This window comes from Onychostoma macrolepis, chromosome 05 (assembly GCF_012432095.1).
Source record: "Onychostoma macrolepis isolate SWU-2019 chromosome 05, ASM1243209v1, whole genome shotgun sequence".
Classification (NCBI taxonomy): Eukaryota; Metazoa; Chordata; class Actinopteri; order Cypriniformes; family Cyprinidae; genus Onychostoma; species Onychostoma macrolepis.
The window spans coordinates 45,267,328-45,294,549 of NC_081159.1; the positions used below are offsets into that span (position 1 = coordinate 45,267,328).

Below are 27,222 nucleotides of genomic sequence, written 5' to 3' on the forward strand. Positions count from 1 at the left end.
AAAATATCCAGGATGGAGGGAGAGGGGCACCGATGATCCTTGCAGCGGTGTTCACTGTCCGCTGGAGGGTCTTGCGGTCTGCTGCAGTACAGTTCCGTACCAGACAGTGATGCAGCTGGTCAGCACACTCTCAATGGTGCCCCTGTAGAAAGTGGTGAGGATGGGTGGAGGAGACTTGCTCTTTTCAGCCGGCGGAGGAAGTGTAGGCGCTGTTGTGCCTTCTTGGAGAGTGACATGGTGTTGGTGGACCAGGTGAGATCCTCTGTGATGTGCACCCCCAGGAATTTAGTGCTGCTGACTCTCTCCACAGGCGAGCTGTCGATGGTCAGTGGGGGTGATCACCGGAGTTTCTCCTGAAGTCCATCACAACCTCCTTTGTCTTACTCACATTGAGGACAGGTTGTTAGTGCCACACCATTCAGCCAGCTGTGCCACTTCCTCTCTGTAGTGCGTTTCATCGTTGTTGCTGATGAGGCCTACCACTGTTGTGTCATCAGCGAACTTGATGATGTGGTTGGAGCTGGACTTGGCAGTGCAGTCGTGGGTCAGCAGCGTGAAGAGCAGCGGGCTGAGTACACAGCCTTGTGGGGCACCTGTGTTCAGTGTGGTAGTGCTCGAGGTGTTGTGGCCGACACGGACTGACTGAGGTCTTCCGGTTAGAAAGTCCAGGATCCAATTGCAGAGGGAATTGTTAAGGCCCAGCAGGTTGAGTTTATTTATGAGCTGTTGTGGGATTATTGTGTTGAATGCTGAGCTGAAGTCAATGAACAGCATTCTAACGTAGAGTCTTTATTTTCTAGGTGGGTAAGAGCCAGGTGGAGAGTGGAGGAAATTGCATCGTCCGTGGGCGGTTCGGACGGTATGCAAACTGGAGCGGATCGAGTGTGTTGGGGAGGCTGGTTTTGATGTTGTGCATGACTAACCTCTCAAAGCACTTCATTATGATTGGAGTCAGTGCTATGGGACGGTAGTCATTTAGAAAGGACACAGGTGATTTCTTTGGTACCAGGTATGATTGTTGTGGATTTGAGACATGTGGGGACGACTGCCTGGCTCAGCGAGGTGTTGAAGATATCTGTTAGGACATCTGTCAGCTGTGCAGCACAGTCTTTCAGTACACGGCCAGGTATGTTGTCGGGACCCGCAGCCTTGCGTGGGTTGATCCTAGATAGGGACTTCCTTCGTCGGCTGGAGACAGACAGAGCGCCTGGTCGTTGGGAGGTGTGGGCAGTTTTGTGCAGGTGTGTCATTCTGCATTTCAAACCGTGAGTAAAAGTGGTTGAGTGTATCTGGGAGGGATGTGTCGTCATCACAGGCCTGTGGCGGGGACTTGTAGTCTGTGATGGTCTGAATAGCTTGCCACAGGCTCCGTGTGTCACTGCTGTCTGTGAAGTGATTGTTGATTTTTTGAGCATATGACCGTTTTGCATTTTTGATGCTGCGGGACAGATTGGCTCTTGCTGTTTTGAGGGCTGCTTTATCTCCTGATCTGAATGCTTCATCTCTGGTCTTTAGCAGCCCACGAACCTCTGCTGTCATCCATGGCTTCTGGTTGGCGCGTGTGGTGATGGTCTTGGTGACTGTCACATCATCAGTGCACTTTTGGATGTAAGCAGTCACAGTTTCAGTGTACTCCTGCAGGTCTGTGTGGTTGTTGTAGGTGGCCGCCTCTTTAAACATGTTCCAGTCTGTGTCCTGGAAGCAGTCCTGCAGTGCTGAGGTGGCATTGTCTGGCCATACCTTGATCTGTTTGTGAACCGGTTTGGCCAGTTTCAGAAGTGGATACATGCATCACTACCAGGACTTATTTAGCATTCAACAATGATAAGCCATGGTTTACAGCAAAACACAGACATCTACGTAAGGCTGCCTACAAAAATGGAGACAGGGTCTTGTACAATCAGGCCAGGAACACACTGAATAAGGAGATTAGAGCAGCTAAGAGGACCTACGCTAAAAAGTTGGAAGATCAGTTCACTTCCAATGACCCAGCTTCAGTGTGGAAAGGTCTGAAAGCTATCACCAACTACAAGACACCATCTCCCAGCACTGAGGCGAATCAACAACTTGCTGAAGATCTGAATGATTTTTATTGTAGATTTGAAACCCCCCACACCCGCTCTGACCATCTCTCTACACAACCGATAATACCTCCAGCAACCCTCCCCTGCACTTCAGATCAGTGAAGATGATGTGCGTCAGGTCTTCAGAAAGAACAAAAAAAAAAAAGAAAGGCACCAGGCCCAGATGGTGTGACACCAGTCTGTCTGAAAACCTGTGCTGATCAGCTGGCCCCCATCTTCACACAGATCTTCAACAGATCCCTGTTCCAAAGAAACCCAAAATTACAAGACTAAATGACTACAGGCCTGTGTCTCTAACGTCTGTCCTCATGAAATCATTTGAAAAACTGTTTCTGGCTTATCTGAAGGACATCACTGGACCCTTATTGGACCACCTCCAGTTTGCTTACAGCGCAAACAGGCCCGTGGATGATGCAGTCAACATGGGACTGCATTTCATCCTGCAGCATCTGGACAAATCAGGGACTTATGTGAGGACCCTGTTTGTGGACTTCAGTTCGGCCTTCAACCCCATCATCCCATCACTCCTGCAGCCCAAACTAACCCAGCTTTCTGTCCCTAGCTCTATCTGTCAGTGGATCACCAGCTTCCTGACAGATAGGCAGCAGCTAGTGAGAATGGGGAAATCCACGTCAAACAGCCGCTCCACCAACACTGGTGCTCCTCAGGGATGTGTTCTCTCCCCACTGCTCTTCTCCCTCTACACCAACGACTGCACCTCTAAAGACCCCTCTGTCAAGCTCCTGAAGTTTGCAGACGACACTACATTCATCGGTCTCATACAGGACGGTGATGAGTCTGCTTACAGACAGGAGGTTGAGCAGCTGGCTATCTGGTGCAGTCACAACAACCTGGAGCTAAACACACTCAAAACAGTGGAGATGATCGTGGACTTCAGGAGAAACCCCCCTGCTCTCCCCCCACTCACCATCATGAACAGCACTGTGACTGCAGTGGAGACATTCAGATTCCTGGGAACCACCATCTCTCAGGATCTGAAGTGGGATACTCACATCGACTCCATTGCAAAAAAGGCCCAACAAAGGTTGTACTTCCTTCGCCGGCTGAGGAAATTCAACCTGCCACAGGAGCTGCTGAAATTCTACTCAGCCGTCATCGAGTCTGTTCTGTGCACATCGATAACTGTCTGGTTTGGTTCATCTACAAAATCAGACATCAGAAGACTACAGAGAACGGTTCAGACTGCTGAACGGATTATCAGTGCCCCCCTGCCCACCCTTCAAGAACTGTATACATCCAGAGTGAGGAAAAGGGCTCAGAAAATCACTCTGGATCCCTCACATCCAAGCCATCCCCTTTTTGAACTTTTGCCATCTGGCCGGCGCTACAGAGCCCAAAATACCAGGACAGCCAGACGCAAGAACAGTTTCTTCCCCCAGGCAATCCAACTTATGAACAGTTAAATGTTCCCCCCAATGTGCAATAACCTTCTATTTATTTGTTACCACCTACATCCTAGTACATCCCTGGATCTCACTCTATTCTATTCCTATTCTATCATCTACAACACAACTGTACATACAATTTATTAAATTTTTTCAATTTGTTTTTTCTATTTTTGTCTATTTATATTTACATATGTGTGTATTTGTGTGTGTGAGTGTATGTGTGTGTATGTGTGAGTGTGAGTGTGTGCACATCTTGTTCCTGCAGGTCAAAGGTCACAGCAGCAGCTGTTGAGTGTGATAGTGAACATGTGTGAGTGTCTGAATCACGAGAGCCTCAAACAGCTGTAATGATGAAGATTCACGACGAGTCTGTGACCCTTCACACAAACCAACGCATCATAATTAACACCAAACGCCTCATGCTGCCATGAAGAGTTACTAATGAACCCACTCAAAGATTTTATGAAACGTCATAAACAAAACAAGCTGTGCTTCAATTTAAATTTATTTATGTTATTCGCCAAGGCAACATTTCTAATTTTCTTTTAGTTGGAGTTTTCCAACTTATTTTATATTTTATTTTGAATTAGCTTTTATTTTAATTTTTTTTTATTTTAGCAAATTTTTTTAGTAATTTTGCTATGTGCTTATGTCATATTTTATTAGTTTTTGTTTGTTTTAAATATTGCTATTTTGTATTTATTTGTTTTTATTTCAGTTTTAATTTCAATTTTAGTTTGTATTAATGTCTGGTTAATAATTTTAATGCTTCAAATTAAGTGTATTCCCTTTTGTTTCCAAGGAAACATTTCTAATTATTATTTTTTATGTAACAGTTATATTTCATTTTGAATGAGTTTTTATTTTTGTATATTTTCACATTTCAATTTATTTTTATTTATTTATTTTTGTAATTTCGCTATGTGATTTGGTCATTTTTATCAGTTCTTGTTATTTTAAAATAATTTAATTTAGGTTTGTATTTATTTCAGTTTTAATTGTGGTTTCAGTTCAATTTTAGTTTGTATTATTTTCCAGTTGTTATTTTTTTTGTGCTGCAACTTAAATTTATTTCTGTAAGTTGCCCAGGTTGCCAATATTTATATTTTTTCTATTACAGTAGTTATATTTTGTTTTTAATTAGTTCTTAGTTTTCATTTAAATTTTAGTATATTTTGTAGTAATTTTGCTATGTGAATTAGTAATTTTATTAGTTTTTGTTCTTTTGTTCTTTTTAAATGTTGTAAAATTATGTAGCTTTAATGTTTTTATTTCAGTTTTAGTTTTTATTAATTTACAGTTATAATTTTAGCACTACAACTGCTAATTTATTTGAATTAAGTTTTTCATCTCATATTTATATTTTATTTCATTTTAGCTTTATTTACCAAAAATGTTTTAATAGTTTTAGTTCATGAGGAAATAATAATAATAATAATCATGGTAATTAAATATTGCATAAAATTGTCATATTTATTTTAAAAATGGACTCTCTTTCTGCAGGAGTATTTTTTATGATTATTAGAAAATCAGATTGTTTCTTTGGCAAAATCCGAGTGAAACGGCTGAGTGTTTACTAGCATGTGTTAATGAAGCACAGATGATGATTTGAGACGCAGCCGCTCACCTTTGGCCGTCCTGTACAGCACGGGCTCTGACAGTGGCCCCACTCCTTTGGCGTTCTTAGCCTGGATGCGGAAGTAGTAGACAGTGTCCAGGTTGAGGTCCATGACCTGGTGCGTGAGCCGGTCTCCGCCGATGGGCTCCATCACCCAGTCGTCGATGGGCATGTTCTTGTCCAGCGTGTAGTACAGGATATAACCTACACAGACGAGCAGGGTTAAACGGGTTTGTGCAGCCCTGACTCTGAGGTCAAAGGTCGAGTCTCTGCTGAGTGAGAATGTGAGTGTGACGCGAGGGAAATGAGGCCGAGATAAAGACACAAGAGAGCTTTCAAATGCCAGACAGACCCTCAGCAGCCTCTTAATGGGACTGTGTGTGTGTGTGTGTTAGGTTAGGTTAAATTTTTCCTGCTTCTTATCAAACTCAATACAGTGTCTCTGCAGGGACTCTCTCTCTCTCTCACACACGCACACACACACACACACACACACGCACACACACACACACACACGAAGGTCAAATGAAGCATCGCGTTTGTGCTGAGACACATGAAACATCTGTGTGTGAGCCATCGGAGCAGCATGAGTGTGTTTTAATCGCTTCAATTACAAGTCCGATATCACAGCATCAAGACTCTTTTATATCCCTTATAAGATGAATAAAAAAATAACTAAATAAATAGGCAAAATTTAATAAAATACATTTACAGAAATATATTTTATACCAATATATTTCTTGAATATTTACCAAAAAAAAAAAAAAAAAAAAAAAAAAAATATATATATATATATATATATATATATGTGTGTGTGTGTGTGTGTGTTTTCTTATTGACACACTGGACCACAAAACCAATCTTAAGAAATAAATCTGTATTTTTGCCGCATGGGATTACTTGTGTCCTGATCATATTATTATTCATTGATTATTATTATTTGGATGGACATGCAAAACAGCCTCTAATAATTATTATCCTGTCGTGTAATGTGTGTTTGAGCATCACCTGTGATTCGTCCATTGGCCTCCAGCGGCGGCTGCCAGCTAATCAGAATGGCTCGTGGACGTCCCTCTCGGCCAATCACAGTCAGGTCCTTTGGGGCGGAACTCGGGGCTGACCAATGGAAAGAGAGAGCATTTGTGCTGTATTCTGCTCATGTCAGATTGAGACTTTCATATTTAATACCTGTGACTTTACTATCCGGCGCTCAGAGATGACGAGCAGTTCTTTAATTCCAGCACTACACAGAAACTAATTAAACAGCTTCATTAACCCGAGGCCTCCAATGATCGTAATGTTTCATGTCTTCACAACAGTTAGTTTAGACAGTGATATATGTGACTACTATTACATATAATGTATATTACAGACCGATCTCAAATCTCCCTTTTCTGTCAAAGATACTAGAAAAGGTAGTATCCTCACAATTATATTCCTTCCTAGAGAAAAATTATATCTGTGAGGAATTCCAGTCAGGATTTAGATCGTATCATAGTACTGAGACTGCTCTCATCAGAGTTACAAATGACCTGCTTCTATCATCTGATCGTGGTTGTATCTCTTTATTAGTTCTACTGGATCTTAGCGCTGCGTTCGACACTATCGACCACAACATTCTTTTGAATAGACTAGAAAACTTTGTTGGCATTAGTGGAAGTGCCTTAGCATGGTTCAAATCGTACTTATCTGACCGCCATCAGTTCGTAGCAGTGAATGAAGAGGTATCATATCGATCACAAGTGCAGTATGGAGTACCTCAAGGCTCAGTACTAGGGCCGTTACTTTTCACGCTTTATATGTTACCCTTGGGAGATATTATCAGGAGACATGGTGTTAGCTTTCACTGTTATGCTGATGATACTCAGCTCTATATTTCTTGGCCCGGTGAAACACACCAAATTGAGAAACTAACGGAATGCATAGTCGATATAAAAAACTGGATGACAAATAATTTTTTACTGCTAAATTCTGAAAAAACAGAGGTGTTAATTATCGGACCTAAAAACCCCACATGTAATAACCTAGAATATTATCTAACACTTGACGGCTGCTCTGTCAATTCTTCTTCATCAGTCAGGAACCTAGGTGTGCTGTTCGATAGCAATCTGTCATTTGAAAGCCATGTTTCTAGCATCTGTAAAACTGCATTTTTCATCTCAAAAGCATATCTAAATTGCGACCAATGCTCTCAACGTCAAATGCAGAAATGTTAATTCATGCGTTTATGACCTCAAGGCTAGACTATTGTAATGCTTTATTAGGTGGTTGTTCTGCACGCTTGATCAACAAACTACAGTTAGTCCAAAATGCAGCAGCTAGAGTCCTTACTAGAACCAGGAAATATGACCATATTAGCCCGGTTCTGTCAACACTGCACTGGCTCCCTATCAAGCATCGGATAGATTTTAAAATCTTGTTAATTACTTATAAAGCCCTGAATGGTTTAGCTCCTCAGTACTTGAGCGAGCTCTTATCGCATTATAGTCCTCCACGTCCGCTGCGTTCTCAAAACTCTGGCCGTTTGATAATACCTAGAATATCAAAATCGACTGCGGGCGGCAGATCCTATTCCTATTTAGCACCCAAACTCTGGAACAGTCTACCTAACACTGTTCGGGAGGCAGACACACTCTGTCAGTTTAAATCTAGATTAAAGACCCATCTCTTTAGCCTGGCTTACACATAACACATTAATACGCTTCTATTATTCAAATCCGTTAAAGTTGTTAGGCTGCATTAATTAGATCAACCGAACCGGGAACACTCCCCATAACACACGATGTACTCGTTACATCGTCAGTTGAATGGCATCTACGCTAATATTTGTTTGTTTCTTTCCTAGTCTGTTTCTCAGTCCGTATCCGATCAGATGGTGGATCAGCACCAGAGATGATGTCTACAGCCCTGATCGTCAGCGGAGACCAGGACACCCAGATGACCCCCAGAGATATATCCCTAGATATATCAACCAAAAATAACAAAATAACTAAAATATAATAAAATACCTAACTACATAATACTACTATTGTTAGAAATTGCAACAAAATTAAAATAGAAATATAAACTTTTGAACTTGGGTTTCGTCTGGTCAGAGGAGAACTGGCCCCGACTGAGCCTGGTTTCTCCCAAGGTTTTTCTCCATTCTGTCACAGAGGAGTTTTGGTTCCTTGCTGTCGCCTCTGGCTTGCTCAGTTGGGGACACTTAATTTCTAGCGATTATCGCCGATTTGATTGCACAGCTACTATTTAAACTAAACTGAGCTAGACAATGACATCTCTGAATTCAATAATGAAATGCCTTTAACTGAAAATTGAGTGTTTAATCTTATCATTATACATTACTGACACTCTATCCTCCAATTTGATACTGTTAAGTGCTTTGACACAATCTGCATTGTAAAAGCGCTATATAAATAAAGGTGACTTGACTTGACTTGACTATTCCTGGAGAAAAGACGCTTTTATACACACTGTTTTTCTACATGTACAGGTGGGTGGATGAGAGCCATCATAAACCATAGGAAGAGGTGTTTTATCAAGTAGTTATATATACCAAAACTGAGTAATTATATTTCCAAACTTTTTGTCAGCAGAACCCCTTTGACATCAAAAGTTAATATTTCTATATTTTATTGCATTTGAGTATTTTCTCCTCTTTCTTTGGACTCAGATCAGATACTGAGGTGGATATTTCTGCTATAAAACAGTATAAACAGCCATATACTCAGTGTTTTATAACATAAGATGGACAAGAACGCCTGGTTGTTTGTACCTGCTTCATAAGTGGTGGCATGTGCCGTCATGCTCCACGTGCTGGACTTGCGTCCTTTAGTCACCATAACAGAGAACTCATACATGGTGTTGGGCTTCAGACCCGTGACAGTGTGACTGAGAGCTGTAGTATCAGCCGACTGAAACACACAGAATCACACATCAAATTCACAATCACATATAATCACAATCACACGTCATAATCACACATCGCAAACACATATCACAATCACACATCAAATTCACAATAACATACAGTAACAATCACACATCATAATCACGCATCACAATCACATCATAATCACACATTACAAACACATATCACAATCACACATCAAATTCACAATCACATATAACCACAATCACGCATCACAATCACCTCATAATCACACATCACAAAAACATATCACAATCACACACCAAATTCACAATCACATATAACCACAATCACGCATCATAATCACACGTCATAATCACACATCACAATCACATCATAATCACACATCACAAATACATATCACAATCACACATCAAATTCACAATCACATATAACCACAATCACGCATCACAATCACACATCACAATCACATCATAATCACACATCACAAATACATATCACACATCAAATTCACAATCACATATAATCACAATCACACGTCATAATCACGCATCACAATCACATCATAATCACACATTACAAACACATATCACAATCACACACCAAATTCACAATCACATATAACCACAATCACGCATCACAATCACACGTCATAATCACGCATCACAATCACATCATAATCACACATCACAAATACATATCACAATCACACATCAAATTCACAATCACATATAACCACAATCACGCATCACAATCACGCATCACAATCACATCATAATCACACATCACAAATACATATCACAATCACACATCAAATTCACAATCACATATAATCACAATCACACGTCATAATCACGCATCACAATCACATCATAATCACACATTACAAACACATATCACAATCACACACCAAATTCACAATCACATATAACCACAATCACGCATCACAATCACACGTCATAATCACGCATCACAATCACATCATAATCACATCACAAATACATATCACAATCACACATCAAATTCACAATCACATATAACCACAATCACGCATCACAATCACGCATCACAATCACATCATAATCACACATCACAAATACATATCACAATCACACATCAAATTCACAATCACATATAATCACAATCACACGTCATAATCACGCATCACAATCACATCATAATCACACATTACAAACACATATCACAATCACACACCAAATTCACAATCACATATAACCACAATCACGCATCGCAATCAAACGTCATAATCATACATTGCAATCACATATAATCACAATCAGGCATAACAATTACATTTTATAATCACACATCACAATCATGCATTAAATTCACAATCATATATAATCACAATCACACATCACAATCACACGTCATAATCATATCACAATCACGCACCACAATTACTCGTCATTATCACAATCACACATCATAATCACACATTTCAATCACACGTCATTATCACACATCAAATTCACAATCACGTCATAATCACACATCACAATCAAAATAACCTCACAATCACACATCACAATCACATATCACACACATCACACAAAGTTCACAATCACACATCACTATGACAATCACACATTAAATCAAATTCACAGTCACAAATCACAGTCACATAACACACATCACAATTACACATCACAATCACACATCAAATTCACAATCACACAACACAATCACGCATCATAATCACATAACACAAACATCACAATCACACATTTCATCACATTTACAATCATACAATCACACATTACAATCACACATCATAATCAAACATCAAATGCACAGTCACATGTCATAATCACACATCACAATCATAAATCAAATTCACAATCACAATGACAATCACACAACACAATCACACATCAGGGTTATAATCAAACTAAAAAAAACAATTATATATATATATATATATATATATATATATAAATAAACATTACAATAAATAAAATAAACATTAACTGAAATAAAATATAAGAACATACATTTATTTAATTTCAACATTTATCATTTTTGGTTAGTTTAACTTGATGGACTAAAACAGCAAACTAAAACTCAATAAAAACTTCACAGAGATATAAATAATTGACAACACAACAAAATTACTAAAACTTTAAAACTGGAAATATAAATTAAATATAGTTCAAAATATTATACAAAAGTATAAGAGTATATCAATGATACTAAAATAACACGTTTCATGAAACACATCTAAATGCATCTATATGACGAGCATCAAGCACATTTAAGCTTAAGATCTTAACAAATAAGCGTTATGGAGTTTGATCTGATTCAAAGGTCAATACCGCGGTACTGACTAATTCCCATATTGGTTTACCATGGTATCCTTGTGTTATTTGATTGAAAAGCGCTGGTATTGACCTTGTATTTGCTGCTGGTGGAGTGGCTGGTCTTCCACTTGACGGAGTAGTAGCGCACCTCCGAGGACTTCTGGTTCTTGGGAATGGAGTTATCGGCCCAGCTGACGCGCACCGAGTCGGATGTGAGCGCCACGGCCTGCACACCTACAGGAGGAATCATGGGCGTGGACGTATCTGGGATGGGGGTAGGGAATTTATCAAACAGATGGAACAGATCGTCATCGGACGGGTCCGAGGGGTCTGTGTGGAGTCATGTTCATGCAGCAAATCATACGTGATCGCAGATGAGAGCGGACAGGACGGATCAGGAATAAAGGAGTGGAAAATGGAGTGACAGAGGAAAAAAGAGACACAAAGAAGAACATTGAGCTCTAGATAGTGACACAAACAGGTAAAGGTGAAAGTCAGAAGAACTACACCATGAAAAGTGGTAACCTGCAGATATAGACCGTAAAATTCATACGAATTCACGTATTTAGGTTGATTTAGTTACATTAAATTTAAATAAATAAATACAAACAAATGGATGAATAAACAATTAAAATGAACTATTAATAGATAAAAAATATAAAAAAATATATAAAATAATAAAAAATAAATTTAAAAATAATTAATTACTAAATAAATATATAAATAAACCAAGAAATAAACAAATTAATTTCTAAATACCTAGTCACCTAGATAAATAAATAAATAAATAAATAAATAAATAAATAAATAAATAAATAAATAAATAAATAAACAAACAAACAAACAAACAAACATATTTGACGAATCGAAACAGTTAAATTTTACCACTTCTAGGTTACCAATTTTTTAGTGTACAGGGTGAATCTCAGCAAACATGAATGATATTTTCACGCATAATCAAAAGGAAAAATTTGAAATTAGATTCTGCATGAAGAAAATTAAAGTTTTAAAATTAAGTTCACAATTTTACATTAAACCATTGTTTTCACATCAGTTATCCTCAGCAGCTGATTGTAATGGGGGGAAAAATATTTGTACTGCAAAAGTACATTTATATATACATAAAGGTAGTATTCAAGCTAAATTTATTTTATACAGATTTAATTAATACAGGAATGGGGACTTGGGGTTAAATTTGTTTAAATATGCACAGAAACATGTTTTTAAATACATTTCATTTTCTTCAGGCTGCATATATTTTTGTATTTCTTTCTTTTGATTCTGAAATTAATTTACACTGAATTTCATTTATACTAATTAAATTAACATAGGAATGGGAATTCGGGGTTAAATGTGCTTAAATGTGCACAAAAATATGCTGTTAAAATAAGCTGCATTTTCTTCATGCTAAATATATTTTCTTGTTTCTCTCTTTCTGATTCTGAAGTGAAATATGAGCCACATGTGAGATTCACCAAGTAAAGCAGATTAATCTACAGCCTCACCTGAGAGACACAGAGAGAAGACAGTTAGTCAAGAAACAACTAACACACAACCCAGTCATCATCATCATCATCATCATCATCATCAGACAAACAAACACACAACTCTATATGGGAGTGATTCATTCTGTCAGCATCAGACACTGATCATATCAATCTGACACCTGCAGCAGCTCTGCTTCAAACCTTACTGAGGGATCTAACTCTTATATAGTTAATATTTATGTTATTTACATTATCATGACCCTGGTGTCAACAAGCTTTAAACAAACTTTAAAAAGAGACTGAAGCAGCATCTCACGGCTGGTAAGTCTGTAGAAAAGTTTGAAATGATTCACAGCTGGTTAATTTGATTCATTTCTGTGAATCAGTTCAAAATGTCCAGTTCCATTAATCTATTTAAAACAAACTCATGATTCAATGGTTCATTTGAGTCATCAACCACATTGATTCAAATTCTTCTCATTTCTCTATGCTCACTAAAGTTTCCTCTGATGGAAGAAAAAAAAAATCATTTCAAAGCAAATACTGAACATAAATATGAAGATACACATCAAATACTGTTTGTATATCTCCTGAGAAATTTCTCCTGAAGGTTTGTGATCGTATGCGAGACTGGTGTAAAGCACATGGCTATAATCAGACTGGAAGGGAAGCTAAGAAATGATCTAAACAGACGTGAGATGCTCCGGTGACCCACCTGACAAGGATCTGGTGACGGCGCTCTCGTACAGAGGAACTCCTTCGCCTGCGTTATTGAAGGCCTTCAGAGAGATGACGTAATGAGAGCTGGGCTCTGCAAACACACACAAACACAAACACCTGAGGAGCTGGAGATGAGCCTGTTTACAGCAGTTATTAACATGCATCGTCTCAGTCCGCGATTCATCAGACCAGACGCTCTGAAGTCATTAAAGCTCTTAAAGCTACAGCACTCAACAGACCGATTCATTATATAGAGGAGAAAGTGGACATTCATATATTATAATTTATTTGGTGTGACACATTATGAAAAAAATGTGTTAAAGTGATTAATGCATTTAATGCAGCGCCTCATATATGCAGCTATACGAGCCTAAAATTCAAGATATGAGGGAAAAAGAGTCATATTCATATGTGATATAGTTTAGCAATATCACACCAGCAAGAGTGCCGTTTCTCCCCAATATCTGCATGACTGCAAATGTCATATTGATTTAATAGTTCAATAAACAAGTTACTATTGTTACATTTTAGACACAATATTGTCTGCTCAATTTCACAAATGAAAATAGTTCCAATCAAAGTCACAGCAGAACTGATGAACTGATCAACACACAGCGGTAATTCGTTACTGAATGAATCCATGGTTTTGAACAAATCAAGTGAGTCAATGATTCAGTGACTCATTCATAAAGACTCACTTGCTTTATGAATGTTTCAGCTGTTTGAAGGAATCAAGTGAGTCGGTGATTCAGTGGCTCATTTATAAAGAGCCACTTGCTTCGTTTCTAAATGAATCAGTTGTGTAAATGATTCAATGACTCACTCAGTGACTTGCCGCCACCTACTGGTGATTTTATAAATATTTCAATATTTATTTTTTTATAACATTGATAGCTATTATCATTTTTTATGCAATGTTGAGTCAAAATATATCTTTCTAAAGCTACTGTTTTGAAATGTTTATTCAATGCTTTTCTTATTTAACACAATAATGGCTTTATCTTTTGGGGACACATCGGCACATCATGTAATTAATGAAATTAAACATTTTAATTGCTTGACAGTCCTAATTATAATTTCATATAATTAATTAATTTAGCAATATTGGCACTGTTACTCAACTAAACTGAGCAGAATAATGACACTTGTCTTGTGTTTATCTCTGTGAAGCTGCTTTGAAACAATCGGTACTGTATGAAGCGCTTTAAAATAAATGAGACCTGACTTGACAATAATCACTAACATAAATATAATTCAGTGATTCAGGGAAAAATAAAGGCAGCAGAAGTGCAGAAGACAAAAATAACGGCAAACAAAGCAAGACATCAAGTGAGGAAATTCAAATGAAGTTATTATTGTTGACAATATTCATCTGTACATGAGAGGCGCTCGTCTGTTTCCAGCAGTGCCGCCGCAGGACACGACTGTTTTCATTCCGAGGCTGTAATTGATCGAGGTTTGAAAGATTCATTTATGGCTCTGTCTGTGTCCGTATGAAACCCCTGAACAAAGAAACAGAAGATGCTCTTTTCCTCTTTCCATTCGATTCTCTTTTCCTTCTGGGCAGCCGCTCTCGGTTCAATATCGCTGCCATGGTAACCTGTGGATTCCATGTGAAATATTGATAAGGACGTGGCCTTATTTTTGTCCAGAACGGAGGTAAGAGGAGGCCAGATCAGTGTTCGGAGAACAAAAGCTGAGCGCAGGTGAGAATTTCACCACGAGCAAACGGCTGACGAAACGATCTCGCATTAATGAAGCTATCCAGGGAGTCGTAAACTCCTCTTGACATCCGTTTTTCTGGGTAATCTCAGAAAAATAGAATAAATAAAACATTAGCGTGCTTTAACACAAGGGAGCGTGTTTGATCTCAAACAAACTCTCATTACGTATTCATGAGCGCTGAACTAGCCGCGCCTCCTCGTGAATATTAAAATATGAGATTTGTCATTGTGTCTTTTGTCAGGCGTGATGAGAAAAATTCAATTTACACCTCACTTGTTTTCAAATTAGATGCCTTTAAATAAAAGATTCTAATTTCATTCTTCATAATGAATAAATGAACGGGAAGCCATTTCAGTAAATTAATTTGCACTGCTTTTCATAACAAGCACTTAAGAACTTCCAAATAATAATATGTTGATGAGTGCTGCTCATCATGTGATCAATGATCTACAATTAGTGATCTGAATGAAAGCAGCATCTCAAACGACAGCAGAGACTCTCTGATTGAATCAATGCAAACGACTCTCTAATCACATGACCTGACAGAACTGGTGTTTAAAGCCCAGCTCACACTGTGTGATTTAAGCCATGATTTGGTCGTCTGAGACAAATTTTGAAAATCCTAAAAAAAAAAAATCGTAAAATCTGTAGCCTTTGATCGCTGTTTGACATTTGGCCGTTGTGATCAAATTTTACCTCTGATGAAATTCTGGCAGTGTCACAGAATTCATATGATATGTTGCCTTTGCTATGATAAACACCGACTGCGCCGCTGTTTTCATGTGGGTGTGTAGTGCTGCTTACACTATTCTTCTTAAAGGGTACATAACACACACAGTTTCACCCAATCTCATGTTAATTTAGAGTACCTATAGAGTAGTATTGCATCCTTCATATCTCCATATCTTCATATCATATTTATAAAAGAAAGATACAACTTTACGATTCTCTCCGAAAAAAGCAGAGCTCCTGGAGGCCTGCCGTGGGCGGAGCTAAAGAGTGAGGAGCACTTAAGCGCCAATCGCCAACAAAACATAGACATTTGATGCCGTTTCACTTATCATCTGCAGTTCTGAATCATGACCGGGATCTTTTATAGTGGAGACCGCTCCATCTTTCAGTATCAAACGATGTGCAAATCCAGCGTCGAACTGGGCCTTGTTTATAAAATGTTCATCAACAAACACACTTGAGAAACTCCGTTGCTGCCCCGGAAAACAAATTGCATCCACTGTTTACGTAACGCTGGGTTCTTCGGGAAGCTGAACCAGGTTATCTTTCCATCACAACCAAAAACACACATCTTTAGAGACATTCTTACTGAGCGAGTCCTGTGCATTGCAGCTGAATGAAGCGCGCTGATGGGCATGCTTTCGCTCTCGCTCTGGTCGATGCGTGCATGGGCGCATTCTTCTGGGAGAAATGCCCATATAAGGAGTTTCACCCTCGTTTACGTCATGAAGAGCCACGATCGAAAAAATACTCACCGAAACTTGTACGAACCCGGAAGTAAGATTTTTGGCACAGAAATACTCTCTTATAAGTCCAAATTGTTTTTTGAAACTTTGTTCATGCTTAGCATGAGAGTCCAACTCTTTAACAGTGTAAACAACTCTGAATGCATGAAACAGCATTGTACCCCCCCTTTAAATACAGCGCTATTGCTGCCATTCATTTACTTTCATGATAGCCAACATTTCAGCCCCGCGTGTAATGCAGCTCGCAATCACTGACCGTGTGTGGGATGATAACGTAAAACTCCGGACAAGTTTTCTTGTGCACACTGATTTTTAACGCGTCTTGACTGTCGTACAGTCTGACATTAATGACAACTGAGATCCCACAGTGTGACATGTTCGTACAGTCTGACAAACAACAATTGTAAAGGACTAGGGGTGTAATGATATTATCAATATCACGATATCGATATTGATTTTATCATGGTCACATGACGACATGAAACGATAGGTCTTCCGGGCAAAATAAAAGTTTTCAAATAGATTTGTTCTGGGCCATTATGCTTTGGCTCATTACCTGTCAAACTAACTAAAACCGAAAGCAGAATATGGCTTAATCCTTTCATCAAGTCTGTTTTTGCTGTTTTTGTGTTTCAAAGTGAAGCGCACACTTCGTTCATGCGATCAGCTCGTGATCCGGTGTTTTCCGCGCCTCAGAACGGCTCCGTTCACACTGAATGAATGCAGTGAACTCGTTTATTGCACATGCTGTGAGTTTAGCGCGTGTTTGGGAACAACAGCCACCAGTTATGCTTTATTTTCGCAGATGATTACAGCATTTCACCAGATTTGTAGTGAGACGCATTTTTGTAAGCCTGTTTTCATTGAAGCTGGAGTTTTCAGTCAAAATAAAAGCTTAAAAGTGCAGTATGAATTGCTGACAGCTAGCAGTTTAAATGCAGTCCAAATTCAAAATATCTATTTCAAGTGTAGAAATTAAGAAAAAAGTATTGTAATTTCCCTACTGTAGTGTAAAGCAAAAATAATACACCTATGAAATATTCATTTTCATTTATTTTACAATGCAATTGTTTTACAATATATGGCTACTATTGTAATTGTTGTAATAATTATTATTCTATTCTAATTTGTTTGGCTTCCTAAAACACAGTATATCACAAATAAAAAGAGGGTTGAGTCCCCTTTAAAGTTCAGGTACAAGTCAATTCACTGACTTTTTCTGACTTAAGCTTTCTTCGTTAAGAAACATGGGTTGAGTTCTTAATTTTGAACTTTCAACGTGCATTAGATAGAAGAATTTAATGTACAAAATTTTCATTTTTTTCCCCAATTCTTCATTTGTCTTTTTTTCTTTTTAAATATCGCAATAAATATCGTACCGCGGACTTCATATCGCAATAATATCATATCGTGAGATTTTGATATTGTTACATCCCTATAAAGGACTATTAAAAATCTCACAGTGTGTGCCCGGCTTAAGTCATGTTTCTCACCCAAGTTCTCGATGGAGTAGTAGCGCTGCTTGCTGTCCACTCTCACGGTCTCTGCGTATGGGCTGCCCACTCCGTAGCCGATGATGTAGCCGCGCACGAGGATGTTGGGGTTGAGCGGCGGCGTCCAGCTCATGATGATGCTGTTGGGAAGTGGACGTACGTGCAGCGAGCTCGGCTGGTTGGGAACTTGAGTTTCTATGAACGAGAGAAAAGGATAAGAGAAAAGCGAGGTCATTGCTCAGCTGGGTTCAGCGAGTTCCTTGAATCACTGCTGCAGAGACACCTGAGTGATCATCTCAATTCACAGCTCAACCCAGAATGACATAACACCTGAGGGACAAAAACAGAATTAGAATGTGATGAAGCAGAATGAAAATTCAAAAATTCACAAACAAACAAACAGACAGACAGAACAAATGAACAAACAAACATCAGACAACATGAACGAATCAATGAACAACCTAATGAATGAACGAATGATAGAAAAACAGACAGAAAGACAGACCAAACGAACAAATAAACAAAGAAACAAACAAAACAAATGAACAACAGACAGACCGACAGAACAGATAAACAAACAAATGACAGACAGAAAGACAGACAGACAGACAGAATGAACGAACAAACAAACTAATTGACTAACTTTCTAACTAACAAACAATAGATAGATAGATAGATAGATAGATAGAGATAGAATGACAGACAGACAGACCAAATGAACAAATACACAAATGAACAAACAAAAGAACAAATGAACAACAGACAGACCGACAGAACAGCTGAACAAAAGAATGACAGACAGACAGAACGAACGAACAAATGAAGGGATGAACGAAAAAAATGAATGATAGATAGATAGATAGAAAGACAGACACAGAATAAATGAACAAACAAATGAACAAACAAACTAATGACAGACAGACAGAACAGATGAAAAAACAAATGACAGACTGACAAATGACGAACATACTAACTAACTAACGAACAAGATAGATAGATAGATAGATAGATAGATAGATAGATAGATAGATAGATAGATAGATAGATAGATAGATAGATAGATAGATAGATAGATAGATAGATAGATAGATAGATAGATAGATAGATAGAAAGACAGACAGACACAGAATGAATAAACAAACAAACTAATGACAGATAGACAAACAGACAGAACAAACGAACGAATAAACGAACGGACAATCAAAAGAACAAATGAACAACAGACAGACCGACAGAACAGCTGAACAAACGAATGACAGACACACAGACAGACGGACAGACAGAACGAACGAACAAACGGAAGGACAAACTAACTAACTAACAATAGATTGATAGATAGAAAGACAGACAGACAGAATGAATGAATAAACAAACAAACGAACAACAAACTACTGACAGACAGACAGACAGACAGACAGACAGAAAGACAGAATGAACGAATGAACGATAGATAGATAGACAGATAGATAGATAGATAGATAGATAGATAGATAGATAGATAGATAGATAGATAGATAGATAGATAGATAGATAGATAGATAGATAGATAGATAGATAGATAGATAGATAGATAGATAGACAGATAGACCAAATGAACAAATAAACGAACAAACAAAAGAACAAATGAACAACGGACAGAATGACAGAACAGCTGAACAAATGAATGACAGACAGACAGAATGAATGAACAAACAAACGGATGAACTAACTAACGAACAATAGACTGATAGATAGATAGAAAGACAGGCACAGAATAAATGAACAAACAAACAAACAAACTAATGACAGATAGACTGATAGAATGAACAGACAAATAAATGAAAGAACAAACAAACGACAGACAGACAGAACAAATGAACAAACGACAGACAGAACATATGAATGAATGATCTATCGATTGATCGATCGATATGTATATAGATAGAACACTAGACAGATAGATAAACAAATAGACAAAACAAAAGATAGATCGATAGAATGATATATGAATGAATAGATAGACTGTTTGATGGATGGGAGGGTGGATAAATTCAAATTCAACTTCAACTTCACAGTGATTCTTGAGTTGTGAACTTTCCAATCGCTCTCTGTCCTCTGACTGCATGTGTTTTTCTTTCTCCACAGGCATCGTATTTACACTTCTATTTCTGTTCTGGTGTTTTTTGCTTTGAAAATCATTTTGTTTACTCTTCTCTCGTCTAAGAGCATGAAGCCTCGACTCCTCCAGCGTTTATGAAGTTCGACACTCCGCCGGTGTTCTCTCACATCAAGGCTCGCTCTGTAATCGTCTCTCCCTCAGGCACAGAGCGTCTCTGATTAATGACTCTCTCAAAGCAGCAAACTAGACTGAAGTTAAAGCAGGTACTGATCAAACCTCACGCCACGCGTTTGATCCGCACACAGAAATGCGTCTCGTTCAAAGGTGACATTCTAACGCCCAACAACGTCTTCAAAGCGCTCCATTAGAACAGACGATGCCGGCGCTCTGCGTTGAGTTGAAAGATAATGTAAATGTCAACTACATCTTCATCTATTATATGCTGAATGATGTGTGCTTTTAACTTTCATTGTGCTGGCAGACACACTAAACTCAGACAAACTGATGCCAGACGTATCGATTCTCTGCTTAAACTGTTTCCTCTTATCGCCCGACGTGCCTAACTTACCGTGTACTCATGTAGCCTGTGGCTCCGTCTCAAACCACACACTAGTTCAGCAGTAAGCACACTACCCAGGGAATCAGACAGGTCCTGGAACGATTGCTTACTAGACAACATTCCCTGTTTCAGGTCAATGAATAATCACCAGTGTTTAGTAAACATAGTCCTTACTAGTAGTGATGCGAGAAACAAAGCTGTACAAAACTTTGAATGAATTGAATCAATTGCTTTGCAAAATGATTCACTGTTTTGAAGTGCTTCAAATGCCCCATGATGGTCAGAACAATGTAAATGCGACAAAAATACCTGAACATGCATAAAAAGTCTAATCTATTAAATTACATGAATACATTCTTCATTTGCAGAGCTTATTTTAATCATTTTATGGAGAGTTTGGTTAATCAGACCAATAAGAGACTACTAACCTCAACTCTTCCTTTTTATTATACAAATGTATCATTAAAATTTTTGCAAATTTATAAAACTGATCTGAGATCTGGTAAAATCCATATACACACTGGTTCTTGAGTTCACAGAGATTAACGCCTCCTTGTGGCGACTGAAATTTCGAAACAGTTCTGATTTAATGAAGCCTTGTTTGCTGAAAAAACATGACTTTTGTTGGTTTGAAACAGGCTCTGAATAACTGGTTCGAGGCAAGTGATTCACAAAGGTTTGAAAGCCTTGAAAATCACCTTGAAAATCATCAAAACAGACCGGCCTGACCACCCCAGACTGGTTTAAGCCTGAGAGATGGATGGATGCATGGATGGATGGATAATAGATCGATACGTGGATGGCTGTTAGAAGGATGGAAGGATGGATAGACAGACAGACAGACAGACAGACAGACAGACAGACAGACAGATAGACAGACAGACAGATAGATAGATAGATAGATAGATAGATAGATAGATAGATAGATAGATAGATAGATAGATAGATAGATAGATAGATAGATAGATAGATAGATAGATAGATAGATAGATAGATAGATAGATAGATAGGTGGATGGATGATAGAAGGATAGATGGATGGATGGATGGATGGATGGATGATAGAAGGATGGATGGATGGACGGATGGTAGATGGATAGGTGGATAGACAGATGGATAGATAGATTATAGATTCACAGAGATTAATGCCTCACTGGCAAACCACTAAAAATTGATGTAATTTACTGAAATCACATGACTTTGCTGGTTTGATACACGCTCTGAATCATTGGTTCGAAACAAATGACTCTCAAAGCTTCATGAAGCAAGCGCCCATCATTAGTGCTAAACCCCTCAAATACCATAAAACAGACCGGCCTGACCACCTCAGACTGGTTTAAGCCGCCCTAAAGAGGGAATTGTGCTGCACTGTGCGTCTGCAATCGTATTCACCGTCCAGGTCGTTCTCCGGCGTCTCGGCCGTGTGCCACTCGCTGCTGGGCCCCGTGCCATTGACCGTCATGGCTGCCACCTGGAAGCTGTACTGGCTGCCTTTCTCCAATCCTGTCAGACAATAAACAAAGAGCAGGAGTCACAGTGTGCGCGTGTGTGTGTGTGTGCGATTATTATTTGCGATTCTAATTAGTAAACAGCAATCAGTCAAGGCGGCGAGGTAAACAAGGTCTCCGAACCTCATCTAAACAGATCAGGATGCATTTCCATCATGTGTAAAGATAAAAAAACGCAATTATGATAGCAGGGCACTGTCATCCCTGAATACCCCGGAGTGTGGGGAATTAGCATAACACACTCCAACGACACTGTGAAATGAATCCCTTCGGAAATAGCAACTTAGCAAGATATCCATCAAGGGAATAATGGAAATGAATATGATTTTCCAATAAATTCAGAAATCCTATTCAAACAAACACACATCTACGCTCCCGAAGCCCCAGAGGACGACAAATCCGGCGTGATGCGTCGACTTCTTTAGCATGCATAGAATCCGGCATTAAAGAAACAAAGCGTGCAGCGGAGGAGTGCATCGCATGAGAAACACGGGAATCTGTTCTTCCATTCAGATCAGGGCTGTAACCACCATAGACATTAATAAATAATTAGAAAGGGCCGAAAGCAGCGCTCTTTTTAGGATGACAGTCTTCCTCTGCAGACTTAAGGCCTGTTCACACCAAGGATGATAACTATAAAGATAGCGATAAAGATATAGTTCTCAATATTAAAGAATAGCAGCTATAACGATAACGGAACAGAGAAACTACTGTATATCGTTGGAATCACTTTCAGAACGATTTTTTTCCAGGTGGTGAACGATACAAACATTGACACCCAATCAGAATCCATCCTGCTATAATGAGCTTGAGAAACTGGTGTGGACGCTAATATCTATATATTTATAGTTATCTTTATAGTTATCGTTCTTGGTGTGAATGGGGCTTAACAGCGCTCCTCAATGTGAAAATAATTGAGATGGCCAATCAAATCAAAGTAGGCGGGGTTTACTGTTCACAGAAGCAGAGCGCGAATACCAGCGCAAACAAAGCGTCAGTTTAACACTGAAAGAGAGCGAGGCAAGACAGAAGTCGCAAATCATGTGGTCAACTGTTTTACGCTAGAAATATGGCCTCTTGAGAGAGAGATTAAATACCTGCATATGTGCATCTCTCTCTACAAACAATGAAGCTGTGAGTTTAGTTACTTAGTTTACTTAGTTACTTTAGTTACTGCTGAGAAATATAATGCAATGATTCAGTATTGAACAGTGATAATTTCACTGATGAATAATTTCCGTCATGGTTTTCGTCAACATTTTTTCACAGACAAAAAACGAGACAATAACTAAATAAAAACCTTTTTTGAATGACAAGAACAATGACAAAAATCTATTGATATTTTTGTCAATTAATAAAAATGAGAGTATCAGATGCGTGTATCAGTATATTGAATCTGTGCATTCAGTTTTAAAGGGACAGCAGACTAATTTAGCTGCTGCTGTCTGTCCTTATCGTTAATGACAATTTATATAGAATTGTGATTAAACGTGTGATGTGTAGTCCCCCCCAATGTTCAAGACATGGCTACGGTCTTGATTCAGATGCATGTGGCGGACTCACCGGTGAACAGGTACCAGAGGTTGTTGGGTTCGATGGCCTCCTGCTCCCCCCGCCGGCCCGTTTTGCGATGGCGAATCTTGTATCCGGTGATGAATCCGTTCTGCGTGTTTGCAGGCGGCGGCTGCCAGCTCACCTTAATGCTCTGAGACACAGACGAGAAACAAACACTGAGATCATCCAAACATCAGTTTATCAGCTAGAGTGTGTGGAATATCTGTTGATGCAAAATTACAAATAAACACGTGACCCAACAGTTTTTAAAGTTTTAGTTTTTAAATATTATTGAAGTCCTTTTTGCTCACCAAGACAGCAGTATTTGATCGAAAACGCAATAGAAATTGTGAAATATTATTAGAATGTAAAACAGCTGATTACTCCAGTCTTCAGTGTCACATGATCTTCAGAAATCATTCTAATATGCTGATTTGCTGCTCAACAAACATTTTTGATTATTAGCAATGTTGAAGACAGTTGTGCTGCACAATATTTTTTTGTGGAACCTGTGCAGCATTAGATAGAATAAAAGATGAAAAGAAAGAAATTAACACTTTCATTCAGAAAAGATGCAATAAATTGATCAAATGTGGCAATAAAGCCATTTATAATATTCAAATAAATGTATCAAATTAACATGTGACCCTGGAGCACAGAAGCAGTCATAAGCAGCACAGGTATATTTGTAGCAATAGCCAACAATACATTGTATGGGTCAAAATTATACATTTTTCTTTTATGCCAAAAATCATTAGGATATTAAGTAAAGATCATGTTCCATGAAGATATTTTGTAAATTTCCTACCGTAAATATATCAAAACTTCATTTTTGATTAGTAATATGCATTGCTAAGAACTTCATTTGGACAACTTTAAAGGTGATTTTCTCAATATTTAGATTTTTTTTTTGCACCCTCAGATTCCAGATTTACAAATAGTTGTATATCTCAGCCAAATATTGTCCTCTAAATCTAAAATTCTAAAAATTGACCCTTATGACTGGTTTTGTGGTCCACTGTAACACACACACACACACACACACACACACACAAATAAATTTTAAGTAATTTAGTATTTATTTGCAAGATTGTATCATTTTGCATGATTTGTTTTATTTTATTTGTTTATTTTCATTTTATTTAAGTTTAATTTATTTCAAGCAATAAAAACATTTTTAAATGTTTTTTATGGTTTTAGTTATTTTCAATAACCCTTCAAAAGTTCAAAAGAACAGCATTTATTTGAAACATAAATATTTTGTAACATTATACATGACTTTACTGTAATTTTTTGATATTTTCAGTGCATCCTTGATGAATAAAAGTATTAATTTCTTTCCAAAAAAAAACAAAAAAACATGTTAATTGCTGCTGCTTCCGCTTATTTTTATTACCGTTCAGACCTTTTCATCCATCAGTATTCTGCATGGATGCTTATTAATTATGCAGGGAAAAGCATTTAATTGTTCAGTAAAGCAGAGGAAGAAATGCATTGATTTGACAGGGTCTTTAGTATGAGCATAACTTACAGATGAGAAACATCAGCAGGTCAACTCACCCTTTACCAGAACTAGTACTGCTCTCTCTCTCTCTCTCTCTCTCTCTCTCACTCTCCAAAGCATCCAAACTCCCAAACACAGATTCATTAACCTTCACAAACGGCCCTGAAACAGATATAAACTGCATGGCGCAGGAATGCCATCATACGCTCAGTGGCATCGTGAGTCTGCGCTTGTGCCATCTGCCCGTTAACATGCAAATAAAGCAATTAAAATTCACAGCACACCGCTGCCAACGTGACACGTCCATCCCGCTTCAGACCGGCCAATCCTGCGGCCAGCGGCGCTCCTCCGCTCCTGTTCGGCACACGCTGCATTCATTAACATTCACTGGCACTCGTTCCGGGGTTTGGAGAGTAATCTTAATTGATTACAGCTCGTGTGTGTGTGTGTGTGATTATGGCAGTGGTTCAGGATTGTCATTTTGGCCCCATCATGGTGTTAATTATCCCGTGTTGAACAGCGAGAATCAACTCAGAACAATGTGTTGCTGCATGAATCTGTGTGTGTGTGTTTTCATGGGTTAATGCAGTTCTATAAATCTGAAATTAATGGGTGGCAGACATATACTGTAGTTTGTCATCAGCATTGCACTCTGAGTGCAGATGATCAGGGCAATCAATGCAAGTGTGTTTTATATCATCAGCTTCTCTTTTACATTTCTAAAGGAGCAACAGTTTGGAGAGAATCTCACTGAGCGAGTGTTAGAAATGCATTTACAGCTGTGTTTGCACGTCAGTGGTGTTATTCTTAACGAAAACTATTTTTTGGTAATAGAAATAAAGTTGAACTAGAATAAAATAAAACATAAATAATAGATGAAAAGCTTGGCAACTAGCTGAAATAAAATAAATTGAAGTACAAAATTATTACAACTAAAATAAAAAGTTATTAAAGCTAAATGGAAATAAAAAAGTAATAAAAATGACAAAAACACAATATAAAATTAATAAAATAAATAAAGCTGAAATAAAATAAAATCCAAATATTAGATGAAAAACTTAAAAATAAGAACCGTTGTTTTTGCAACTAACTGAAATAGAACAAGGTAAAGTACTACAATTATTAAAACTAGAATAAAATAATTCAAGTTATATAGAAATATTGGTAACACTTTACAATAAGGTTCATTAGTTAAACATTAGTTAATGTATTAACTAACATGAACTAACCATGAGCAATACATTTGTTACTGTATTTACTAATCTTCGCTAACGTTAGTTAATAAAAATACAGATGTTCATTGTTAGTTCATGTTAGTTCACAGTGCATTAACTAATGTTAACAAGATTTTAATAATGTATTAGTAAATGTTGAAATTAACATTAACAAAGATTAATAAACGCTGTATAAGTGCAGTTTATTATTAGTTAATGTTAACTAATGTAGTTAACTAATGAACCTTATTGTAAAGTGTTACCGAAATATTTAAAAAATGAATTAATAAAAATGACAAAAGACATCACAAAAAAAAAAAAAAAATAGTCAAAGAACTAAAGTACTAAAATTAACTAAAACTAAAAATGGAAATAAAATGTAATTAAAGTTATAAAGAACCAAAAACGAATAAAAATGACAAAAGCTTAAAACAAAATTACTAACATAAGAAAATTATTTAAATTTAAAAAATGAACATCTAAAAATAAAAGCTAATTTAAAACCTTAATAAATACTAAAGTAGTATATAAATAATAATAAAATAACCTTAATTATAAA

General features: G+C 37.8%; 1 protein-coding gene across 4 annotated transcripts in view; it reads right to left on the reverse strand.

Annotated features, from left to right (window-relative positions):
- Positions 1 to 27,222, reverse strand: part of dcc (DCC netrin 1 receptor) — a 235,065-nt gene that overhangs the window by 40,642 nt on the left and 167,201 nt on the right. For 3 of the 4 annotated variants that reach the window (XM_058774657.1, XM_058774656.1, XM_058774659.1), the window contains exons 13-20: positions 23,955 to 24,096; positions 22,276 to 22,386; positions 18,228 to 18,422; positions 13,527 to 13,622; positions 11,416 to 11,654; positions 8,887 to 9,025; positions 6,120 to 6,227; positions 5,121 to 5,315 (exon numbers count right to left, since the gene is read on the reverse strand). In XM_058774657.1, the coding sequence (XP_058630640.1) occupies positions 5,121 to 5,315; positions 6,120 to 6,227; positions 8,887 to 9,025; positions 11,416 to 11,654; positions 13,527 to 13,622; positions 18,228 to 18,422; positions 22,276 to 22,386; positions 23,955 to 24,096 (1,225 nt within the window). The remainder of the gene's footprint in view (positions 1 to 5,120; positions 5,316 to 6,119; positions 6,228 to 8,886; positions 9,026 to 11,415; positions 11,655 to 13,526; positions 13,623 to 18,227; positions 18,423 to 22,275; positions 22,387 to 23,954; positions 24,097 to 27,222) is intronic. The other variant, XM_058774658.1, reaches the window with a different exon arrangement.